The 11,485-nt window shown below is 41.3% G+C and overlaps 3 protein-coding genes across 4 annotated transcripts in view; 2 read left to right on the top strand and 1 right to left on the bottom strand.

Moving 5' to 3' along the window:
* The window catches only part of atg12 (ATG12 autophagy related 12 homolog (S. cerevisiae)), an 8,139-nt gene extending 7,686 nt beyond the window's left edge, over window positions 1-453 (bottom strand). The window contains exon 1 of the mRNA XM_030748958.1: window positions 319-453. Within this exon, the coding sequence (XP_030604818.1) occupies window positions 319-412 (94 nt within the window). The 5' untranslated portion in view covers window positions 413-453. The remainder of the gene's footprint in view (window positions 1-318) is intronic.
* An 8-nt stretch (window positions 454-461) lies between these two features.
* Window positions 462-4,321, top strand: isoc2 (isochorismatase domain containing 2). Its single transcript, XM_030748955.1, has 7 exons — window positions 462-600; window positions 766-876; window positions 1,222-1,346; window positions 1,439-1,651; window positions 3,073-3,143; window positions 3,249-3,366; window positions 4,190-4,321. Coding segments are annotated over exons 2-7 (594 nt in total). The 5' UTR covers window positions 462-600; window positions 766-875; the 3' UTR covers window positions 4,256-4,321.
* A 278-nt stretch (window positions 4,322-4,599) lies between these two features.
* On the top strand, window positions 4,600-9,779 carry foxj2 (forkhead box J2). 2 transcript variants are annotated; one of them, XM_030750889.1, is made up of 10 exons: window positions 4,600-4,828; window positions 5,132-5,495; window positions 5,608-5,682; window positions 5,771-5,863; window positions 6,851-7,009; window positions 7,102-7,603; window positions 7,693-7,827; window positions 7,906-8,007; window positions 8,615-8,950; window positions 9,384-9,779. In XM_030750889.1, exons 2-10 carry the CDS (start codon window positions 5,172-5,174, stop codon window positions 9,494-9,496), a joined length of 1,839 nt encoding a protein of 612 aa, XP_030606749.1. In that variant the 5' UTR covers window positions 4,600-4,828; window positions 5,132-5,171; the 3' UTR covers window positions 9,497-9,779. The 2 variants fall into 2 exon arrangements, with proteins under 2 accessions (XP_030606749.1, XP_030606750.1); XM_030750890.1 differs by having other exon boundaries at window positions 7,909-8,007.
* Window positions 9,780-11,485: the final 1,706 nt, after the last annotated feature.

An 11,485-nucleotide genomic window follows, 5' to 3' on the forward strand; every position in this document is an offset into this window, starting at 1 on the left:
ACACAGGAAATGCTGCTATTGGCACGACTGGTGTGTTAAATATGCAACCTTTTAAGAATAAAAAAAACAACTTATAATGGCATTATATGTATTAGCATTAGCTTCAGCGACTCCCCAAACCGGTAGTACCGCAAGAAAACGAAATGCTTATTGGCTGAACAGAAAAAATATTTCCACCCTATTGGCCAACTTTCACTGTCAATCGTCCTGTACGTCACACACCCGGATGTCTTTTTCTTTAGCATTAGCAACAATCATCATAAACACAACCATTTTCCCGTAATTGAGAAGTTATTTCAGTGTTTTCCATTCTCTTACTTTTCTTCTTCTCATCATTCGTCGTCGAGTCATCTGACGGCGGCTGTGTTTCTTCTTTCTGCGTCTCTGTTGGAGACTCTGCACTGTCAGACATCTTCAGTTCACCACTGAGTTACTTACTTTATTCCACCCACCCCAGCCTCTGTTTTGCATCAACTGCTATTGGTGTAAAGAAGCGTCAATCTCTAAAGCACGCAATTCTATTGGTCAATAAACTGCTAGGAAGGCGATGCCTGTCAAAGAAAGGCTCAACACTTCGTGGTTTTCTTAGCTTCGTGCTAGGTTCGTTTTTATTGACTTCCGAATATAGATGCTAATATTTTAATACTTTAATAATGAATTTAGATGTTTGTTTATTACTATTTAATATCATTATATATATTGAATGCGTTCTTTCTTTCATCCATTGCAAGTAAAACATGTAAATATTTTGCTGGTTTTACACAGGCGACGTCACATGGGAAATAATACTTTAACCTGACAGTTAAAGTTTCTGCAGTCCCCTTCAGCCTGTTACCCACTATTCCTTCTCACTTTTGGACTACTAAAGCAACAAGAGTAAGTCACATTTCTTGTGCTTTAGTTCGCTAAAACGAACCATAGCTAATTCATTTGAGTTTAGCTGAGCTGTCATTGGTCCCTTTGTTTTCAAAACAGTGCAACACCAAAGAGGAAATAATGTCCCTACAAGGAAAGAAAATGCACCATTTTATAATCATGCTTGACAAGTTAGCTAGAGTCCATGCTTGACCAAATAATGTTTAAAGACAACAACAAGCAGCTGTAGCATAAACATGTTATTCGGCTTTGTAAGTTTTACTTCATATTTCTTTGATGATAGTATCACAAAACATTAAATCTGCGTGCATGCTTTTGTTGTTCTCTGTTATGTTGCTCTTGCAGTGGCAAATGTTGGCAGGCTCTCCACCAAGGATGCAGTACTCTTCCTGTGTGACATGCAGGAGAAGTTCAGACCCAACATCTTTCAGTTCACCAACATTGTCAGTAATGCAGCCAGAGTGCTCCAGGTTGGTTCTTGTCATCATCACCACAGTATTCGAACATGAATAATTTGGACAGTCTGGATCAGATTTGCCTGTTTTCTCCTCTCCTCTGACAGGCCAGCCGTATCCTGGGCATCCCCCCCATTTTGACAGAGCAATATCCTAAAGGCCTTGGACCCACAGTACCAGAACTGGGAGCTGGGGACCTGAAGGCCCATGCTAAAACTTCATTCACCATGATGATAGAGGAGGTGGAGAAGGAACTACAGGCCCTGGGGAACCCCAAACAAGCCATATTGTGTGGAATAGAGGCTCACGCCTGTATCGCTGTAAGACACAAACATGTTACATTGTCTGCATTGTTAAAATGAAACAAAATCTTTCCCTAGACACTGATTTATATAATGAATGGAATTATGTTCAGTCACTCATTCCTCGATCAAGCATAACATTATGACCACCTACCTAATATTGTGTTGGTCCCCCCCTTTTGCTGACAAAACAGCCCTGACCCATCAAGGCATGGGCTCCACTAGACCCCTGAAGGTGTGCTGTGGTATCTGCACTAAGATGTCAGCACCAGAACCTTTAAGTCCTGTAAGCTGCGAGGTGGGGCCTCCATGGATTGGACCTGTTTGTCCAGCACATCCCACAGATGCTCGATTGGATTGAGATCTGGGGAATTTGGAGGCCAAGTCAACACCTCAAACTCGTCGTTGTGCTCCTCAAATCATTCCTGAGACATTTTTGCATAGTGGAAAGGCCCATTATGGGTCTGTGATTCTTCAGACCAGGCCATTGCTCCGTGGTCCAGTTCTGATGCTCACGTGCCCATTGGGCATTGGTACCTTGACTGGTCAGGGCTGTAATACACTGTGTGTTCTGATACCTTTCTATCAGAACCAGCATTAACTTTTTTGGCAGTTTGAGCCACAGTACCTCATCTGTTGAACTGGACCACATGGGTCAGCCTTTGCTCACTATGCCTCCTATGACGCTGTTGTTGGTTCACCACTTCTGATAGATACTGACCACTGCAGACTGGGAACATCCCACAGGAGCTGCAGTTTTGGAGATGCTCTGACCCAGTCGTCTAGCCATCACAATATTGTCAAATTCACTCAAATCTTTATGCTTGCCCATTTTTCCTGCTTCTAACACATCAAACTTTGAGGACAAAATGTTCACTTGCTCCCTAATCTATCCCACCCACTAACAGGTGCAACAATGAAGAGATAATCAGTGTTATTCACTTCACCATTAAGTGGTCACAATGTTATGCCTGGTCAGTGTATGTTGTCCTAAGCATACCATTATTCAATGATACACTATCTCTTTCACGCTTTTTAACTGTGTATTTTATATGTGTAACAACAAAGTTGTAGTTATCAGGAGACAATTATGTGGAAATGTTATTCTTCACGTCACTTCACCATGTGTCTTATCATTGTTGCTCAAAAAAAACAAAACTATTTGTGGTCCTCAGAAATGAAAGATTTAGTCAATAAAGGATCATTTAAAGTGCACCTGGGTGCACGCATTTATATTATATTTATTCTGCATACTGTAGGCTAACTGTTGAATTTTAAAGTCACAAAAACAGCAGTGTGGCAGAGGTAATGATATAAGGTAGTAAGTTATTACGCTGTCATTAAGTAACATAAATATGCAATTTTGTAATTGTTTTGAATAGCTTTGCAGTTTTACTTAATGAATAGATTGAAAACTTTCCTCCTCGTCGTTTGCTCAGTGCACAGCTTTTGATCTGCTTGAGAAGGGGATGGAGGTACATATTGTAGCTGACGCTGTCTCATCCAGAAGGTACCTGTATATTTTACTAATATTTTTCTGTTACAGTAGGAGATATCAGTCACTGGGGATGCTACATGTGTGCTTTACAACTAACATTTTCATTTCCCTCCTCAGCCAAACGGACCGTTTATTTGCTCTGTCCCGACTGAAGCAGAGCGGCGCTTACCTCACCACCACAGAGGGCGTTCTGCTGCAGCTGGTTCAAGATGCCAAGCACCCCAACTTTAAGGAGGTACTTGCTACAGATGCTTCCTGTTGCCTTCGTGACTCATTATTGTTTAGTTCAGTTTAGTTTATTCAGTCTTTGCATATTGTGGGAAATGTCGTAAACAGTCAGTGGTCTACAAAATAGACACAGAACAGGTTTTTGCAGGTTGGTGAACCTCTGTCCATCTTTACTTCTGAGAAACTCTGCCCCTCTAGGATGTTCTTTTTATTTATTTATATATATATATATATATATATATATATATATATATATATATATATATATATATATATATATATATATATATATATATATATATATAATATACCCAGTCACATTACTGACCTGCTGCCAGTTGCAGAATGTTGTTGCCGTTTCTTTTTACTACCACTTACTTTTCTAGCCTTTTGTTTTCCCCATCCCGACTTTTTTGACATGTTTTGCTGCTATCAAATTCAAAATGACTTTATTCTTATAATGGTACATTTTCTTAGTTTAAATATTTGATATGTTTTCTATGTTCTATTGTGAATAAAATAATGTTTTGACATTCAGCAGCAAAATACTGAGTGGGTACATTTAAACAGAGCCAACCACTGAAGTCACACAAAACAGACAAAATCCCAAACTGAAACCAGGTGCAACACAAAATGATGCATGTATGCGCACATGCGCACACACAAAGCTGTTTTGGGTTGTAATAAATTGCAACTTGTCCCTGCTGACACTTTGTTTTAAAGGGTGCAGTAATCAGACCACTTTTGACACTTCGTTTTGCGTGTGTGAACATGCCGAAATAAGATATCTTTATTATGGGTCTAACACATGTCGTCAACTGTGTTGGCAGATCCAGAAGCTTTTGACCCAGCCGTCCCCTGACACCGGCCTCCTCGCTCTCTTCAGCACTCTGTAGAGAGAGCCATCTCCTGTCCCTGTGTCCCACTGTAAATGAGCTGTACCAATAAAGCAATGCTGCTACTTTAAATTTGTTCTGTGTGGTTTCGTGTTCGTGTATCTGAATCAAACCTTTGTACCTTGCGTAACAGGGTGAGAGCTTGAACTTGTCTTAGTGGAAAATTCAGATGCATTATCTCTGTAATAAGAACCTGACAGGCAGAGAAAAGGCTGGTGAAAAGCTAAAGAGGAGGAACCAGCTCCCAGAGGCGGGTGCACAGAGTGATATCACACAGGAGGAGGAGTGAGTGACGTCATTCTGGTAAGTCAGAAAGGGAGGGGAAGAAGAGAGAGAGGGAGGGAGAGAAAAAGGAAGCTGTCGCATAAGTTTTTTTTGTGTATATATTTCTCCAAAGTTACACAAACTTTCACTAGCCGAAGGTATGACTGCAACACTGTGGGGACCATCATGCTGAGGAGATAGATCTGAAGGGGAGGACGGACACCAGTTTGTTAGCAGTTGTGTGCAGCTGATGACAACATAAAATATTAACACTTTTGAAGGCCTTGGGCCTCAAGTGACCACAGAGAGGTAAGCAAGTCACCGTCCTTCTCAGAAAATAACAAGTAGTTGGAATTGGCACATGCAGATAGTCATGTTATGTCTTTGCTGGTGAGTGGAAAGTTTCCAGAGCAGCACAAAGTGTGTTCTGTCTGAACTTACTGGTGTGTAATAGACGGTAGTTGGAAGTACAGGAACAGGATGGCTGACACTGTTACAGGCAGAGGGAAATCCTCTGTGGGAGTGCTCAGTGTTTTGACTGCTTACTATATTCAGAGTAAACAAAAAGCAAAAAGACGTGTTGATCCAGTACTTTCTCTTCTGATCCTTTAGACTCTGGACAAAGAAAAAAAAAAAAAAAAAAAACTGAAAAATGTCCTCTGACTTGGACTCCAGTCTTACCAGTATTGACTGGTTGCCCCAGCTGGGAATTAGCAGCCTGCGTTCTGGGAAAGAGAGAGGAGGAGGAGGGGAGAGGGACAAGAAGAAAGACAGAGTGAGAGAGAGAGGAGACTTCATACCCTCAGTGCCGGACCCCTCCCCTTCTAACTGTAAAGGGAAACCCCCTCACAGCTATGCCACTTTGATTGCCATGGCAATAGCAGCTGCACCTGAGAAGAAACTGAGTTTAAATGACATTTACACCTGGATCAGTGACACTTTCCCCTACTACAGCCGGGCGGGCCGCGGATGGAAAGTAAGCTACAGCATATTATCAGTATAGGCGAACAGTAATAACACATCACTAAACTGTAGTTAGTGTAACATCTGCGTTACTGGACACGTCTGACGCATCTCATTCCCAACAGAACTCCATTCGACACAATCTGTCTCTTAATAAATGCTTCAGGAAAGTTCCTCGACCACAGAACGATCCTGGCAAGGTAAGTTACTTCTGTTGGAGTTTGCGTCCCATGAGATGGATGACTGTTTAAAAGAGCGTGAAGTTACAAACCTGTGGTGTATTTCTAGGGTTCCTATTGGACAATGGATGGATCTTCAGAGGCACATCAAATGAGGGCACTCAAACGTCCCTATCCCGAGGAGGACGAGGAGACAGAGGATGTATGTTTGCTTTTTTTAGTCGTTTAGTTGTTACTGTGACAAACTTTTATTGTCCAGCTGTCAAACACATAAAACTTTAATGAGACCACATGAAGCACAAGCACAGCTGCAAATGAGTTACTTATAGCTCATTAATTAACACTTAACATGTTAGTTTTCAAATGTATGTACTATAAAGTGACCGTTTATTTAAAAACCCCCACGTTGTTTAGATTGTCTGTGAAAACATTTGGCTGAGATTCCAATTTTAGCATTTTTGGTATGGCTAAGTTCTATGACAGAAAGTGTACCGATGAAATTATCCCGACAGAAAAATTCACTCTCACACTGCTGGATTACTTGTGGTTTCTTGAGTTTCTAAAAGTAGAATTGGAGCCAGAGCCTTCAGCTGTCAGGTCCCTCTTCTGTGGAACCAGCTCGCAGTTTGGATTCTGGAGACAGACACCCTGTCTGGTTTTAAGCCTAAACTCAAAATTTTCCTTTTAGTTAGGGCTAGATCAGGTGACCCTGCACTCTCTCTTAGTTATGCTGCTATAGGCTCAGACTGCTGCAGGACTTCATATGATGTACTGAGCACTTCTTCTTCACTCCATATGTTTATACACCACCTGCAGCATGTCATTAAATTTTGATCAGATCACATCTGGATTCTTTACCATTGTGTGACAGAGCAATACTGGCACTTTTGTCTCGTATCTTCATAAGTAAATATCACATTGAAATAACAAATATTGGCAGACGTCGTCTTGATGTTTTCAAACTAATCTGCATCCAGGGACTCAATTAATGCATACTGTGGAGGGAGTTTTTGGCCTTAGTGGAAGTACTCAGTCTCAAACTGCTTTTGTTTTATATTATGTTTTTAATTTTTGCGATTTGGGTTCATAAACTGTTTAATTTGAGTTACACTTACTGTATCTATTATCCTGCAGCATATTAATACCAATTATTTTTCGTGTTGAAAATTTTTACGCTGTCCTGTTACAGGTTCCTCAACTACAGGAGCCAAAAGCAGAGAGAGGGCCCTCTCCTCATCAGCCACAACCAGCTCCCCACACAGACCAACAACTCTTTAACTCAGAGCCACTTGGAGTCGTCCAGCAGCAGTCACCTCAGCCTGCCTCCCTCTCTCCTCCCCCATGCAAAGTACAGTCACTTTCGCCCTCCTTTTACACAGTTTGCTTTTAATTAAAAAAAAACGCCTTTCTCTACATAATACTTTATTCTTATTTTTACAGCAACCATCACCCTACATGCCCACCTCTGTCTCTAGCCTCCCTGTTCCTCATCCATCCATCTCGCCATCAGCTGTGCTCCCGCCTGCAGCCCCTATGCCATCCATCACTTTTTTCCCTCCTTCGCACATACCTGGCTCCACTTTTTCCATCCCCCCTGCTTCCGCTATACCTCTGGCTGCTGCCAACATGTCTACAGCTTCTCCAGCTGCTCCCTCTTTCTCTGATGCTGCGCTGTCTTTTCCTGTAACTTCAGGCCCCATGTCTGTTCCTGCTTTCTCCTGCGCACCTGACTCGACAGCAGTGCCTGTTTGCACCATGTCGGGACCCAATCACTCTTCCGAAGTGACCGTCCCTTCATCAGCTGCCGGCCCTCCTGTTGTTTCAATAAAATCCCCTACTGATCCTCCGCTGCGTTTCACCTTCGACGAGCTCAACTTACCCGATCTGTATGCGTCTTTCAAGTCTCTCTTCAGGACAGTGCGTGAGAGGGGAGGCTCACAGTGTAAGTAGTATGTGTGTAGGTGCGCTTTGACTCTATACATTTTAGATTCTGCATAGAGGGATTGAATGAATCGCCTCTTTTCTTTCCAGCGGACATAACTCCCCTGTCTCTCCCAAATAATGACACAACCCCACTTCACACTCCAACTCTCCTACCCATGTCCCCCCATCCTTCATCTGCACCAGCTACACATCCTGCCGAAACAGAGCGCATTTCACAATTAAGTAAGTCTCAACCCAGAAATGCTTGAATTGTATAAAGATTCATTACTTCTAAAGTTGCCTTCCTCCCTTCCACTGCAGCAGTGCCACCTGACTGGTTCAGTAACCCAGATTCTCTGAAGGAGAGCTTCCGAATTGCCAGTAACTTAGACTGGGCCACCATAGACCTCACTGGTCACCCAGGTATGTATTGTTCACCACAGTCTTGTTTAAATGGGTGCTTCACCCAAAGCACAAAATAACATATTTTCCTCACTTATTCTGGGAGTACTTTGGATTTTATTTTACTCTGGTTAAACCCAGTCATCAGCTTTCATAGGTCTGTGATCTTCAGACTAGTGAGCACGTGGGCTAAAGTGCTTAATCAGCCAGTTAGTCGAGTGATTGGAATTTAGTTGATTTTGTCTATTGTTTCATGTTAAAATGGCTGCTGTGAAAAATGTCTGTCTACAGATTGTGTGCAAATTATTACCTCAAGACATGAAAGTCACAACAGTTACAGCTAGGGTTCATCCAGGGTTAAATGTGTGTGTTGTCATTTGGGTGAACTGACTCTTTAGAAGTTTTGTTTTTGTCAGAACCTTTCAAGCCAGAAAATATGAGCACATCATGTAAACTAAGTAATCAATCCAATCCAACACAGTAACTTTGAGTGAAAGCTTTGCTGTATATATTTTTTAATATTTACAAAGGACTGTGATGTTTCATATTATTCCTAAAAAGCCACAGGCTGGACCTTCATGTTTTGATCTGCCTGTGTTTAAACAGTTCCTTCATTTTCTGTTTCCAGACCTGCTGCAGAGCATGCGGCAGGCAGAGCTCTGCGACTGGGCCCTGGACCCAGCCATCTTCACCTCCCTCTGTGACTCTCTGAACCGCTTCTTCACTCAGAAAGGCATGATCAGCTCTGGGAATAACTCCCCAGTAGCCCCTGGTGCTCCTCATCCCCTACCACCCTTCATCTCCAACCCACCTCCTACTCTCTCCAGCCTCACTCAGCCCTCACCCCTTCCGTACTCTCCAGTAGCTCCCCCTGCCAATGGCGCACAGCCACCCCGGAGGGCTCTGCCTATGCAGGGACCAGGTCTTCAGAGACCACAGCTAGCACAGCCTGCAAACACAGCTGGTGAGACCTGGACATCAAAAACTTGTTTTCTTCTTTACTTTTACGGTATATGACAAGATGGGTTCATATTTTTCTCAAGCCTTAGTAATAGATTACAAAATTCCCCAGATTATCAGTGACACGTGACGCGCTCTATGAGAGGTAGTAATGGAAACACAGGTTTAAGGGACTGAATGAACTGAAAAACTGTTTTCACCGAATATTTAACAGAAATTGTCATAAATCTGTACAGCAGGTTTTTTTTTTTTTTTTTACAAGGAACAGTTTCAGAGCAGATGTTCTGTGTGGGTCCTTAGTCATTTCCCAAAGTAGTAGTAACCATCTGTCTGTTTTAAAGGGGAAGTTGTTTAGATAGAGAAGATCAGTTTGATATTCTCTCACTTCCTTATTGTAATATACTCAGTCCATGTGCCTTCGTTTTTGTTCTTCTCAGCTGGGATTCATCCTCAGTCGATGACGGCACGACAGCGTCCCCCTATAAAGAATCTGCACAGCAACAGCGAGGAGATCCAGGACGACTTCGACTGGGATTCTCTGATTGTTTGACATTCACGCTGTGTGTGAAAATCCAAAAATGTTTCAAGGAAAATACTCTACTCTTTGCAGACGCTGTCTCACTGTTGTACATGTTAAAGCTTCTCTGAGAGCAAGTCTGGGATCAAGTTTGTCATATATGACTGAATCCTTTAATTCAAGGTTCAAATAGTTATTTTTTTTCAATATTACTCTAAGTCATATGCTGTAATACTGTTTGTTTAGCATATCTTATATAGGTAGTTGGCAGGGTGGTGTCTGTCAGTTGGATTGTAAAATATAGTACTGTGCAAAAGTCTTGAGATTCATCTCATCTCTTTATATTTTGCTTCCAAGGAGCCAGACTTTCTTGTAGTTTTTCAAAGTGGTCTTGAGCAAGAGTTCTGCAGGCTTTCTGAGGATCTTTGAGGGGTTTTTTTTTTTTTTAAATATTGGCTGATTTTTTTTACTAATTTTCGATCCAGTCCTTGTACCTGACCATTTTCAGAGGAACTTTTTGTTTAAGCCACTTAACATTGACCTATCAAGTGCAAAGAAGACATAACTCAAGAGATAAAAGTTTTGTCTACACATGACAACTCAGGAAAGAACCAATTTAAAATTTTATGTTTTGGCACTTTATCAGAAGTCTGTTGCAAAAACACATCATTTGTCCTCATTTGTTTAGTTAAACCTACAATAAATGCCAAAGTCTCTTCTTAAGAAACACCTGACAGATTGCATCTGGCCCTTCAGTTGATCCATAAATGGTCTCAAGGGCAGCCGTCAAGAAGCCATTCTTAAGGAAGAAAAACAGGAAGAAAAGGCTGAAGTATTCCAAATTACACAAGAACTGGACTGAAAATCAGTGATGAATCCAAATTTCTGGTTCAAATATGGAGGTGGTCAAGAGATGCATTTCCCTATGGGATCAATAGTTCTAATTCTTACAGCCATTTGTAAAACACAGTGGAGATTGTCATGGTTTGGGGCTGCATTTCAGCCAGTGATGTTGGCAATCTTTTCAAAATTGATGGAATTATGATTGCCTAAAAGTACCATTGATTTTGGTCCACCTTTCAATACCATCTGAAAAGCTTCCGATTGGCAAGTTTCATTTTTCAGCATGACAGTGATCCCAAACACACTGCCAATGCAGCAAAAGCATACCTAGATAGGAAAAGCACACATGGAACACTATCACTGTCATGGATTGGCCTCCCCAGAACCCAGATCTCAACACTGAAGCAGTGTGGGATCATGTAGACAGAGAACAGAGCAAAAGGCAGCCAACATCCAAAGAAGAGCTGAGTGTCCCTCAAAAAGCCTGGAGAACTATTCTTGAAGACTGCTTAGACATTTGAAGAAAGCTGCCTAATAGAGTTCAGGCTGTGTTGAAGAATAAAAGTGGTCATGCCAAATGATTTTCAAGCTCATTAGAATTATATAGACTCCGTTTTTGCCTTGCAGACTGCATTGCCATGTACGTTTACACTCATTTCCCTAGCAAAATATAAAGAAATGAGGGCTGGCTTAGGACTTCAGCACAGTGCTGCATATAAATACATTTACTAGAGTCAATTTGTTTTGGTCACATTATTGAAAGAATGAAAAAAAAAACAGACATTCTGTGTTTTTGTTTTATTTCATAAATTTCTTTTGATTTTTTTTCCATTTTACTTTTCAAATGTGAATGTTCACAGTAAACACCACACAAAATTCCACCTTACCCGATAAAAGATATTCTTCTTCTTGATATAAAATAACAATAAATTCATCAAACTAAATTAAAAGAACAGCATGAAGCATATTGTCGAGTCCCGGTTTTATCTCCTTTCAATCGCTGAAATAATAGTCTTTTTTTTTTTTTTTAAAGAAGCATCAGTTGCTCTCCCTCTCCAAAGGAAAGGGAAATGAAACACAAGGACAGTGCTGCTCTGGGACACCTGCATGCCAGGAATCCTGTATGAAATGTGTGATTAAGAAAAACAGCTTCTAATTAACAAAAAGAAGAGTGTGAAA

The sequence above is a fragment of the Archocentrus centrarchus genome, chromosome 16 (genome assembly GCF_007364275.1).
Source record: "Archocentrus centrarchus isolate MPI-CPG fArcCen1 chromosome 16, fArcCen1, whole genome shotgun sequence".
Lineage (NCBI taxonomy): Eukaryota > Metazoa > Chordata > Actinopteri > Cichliformes > Cichlidae > Archocentrus > Archocentrus centrarchus.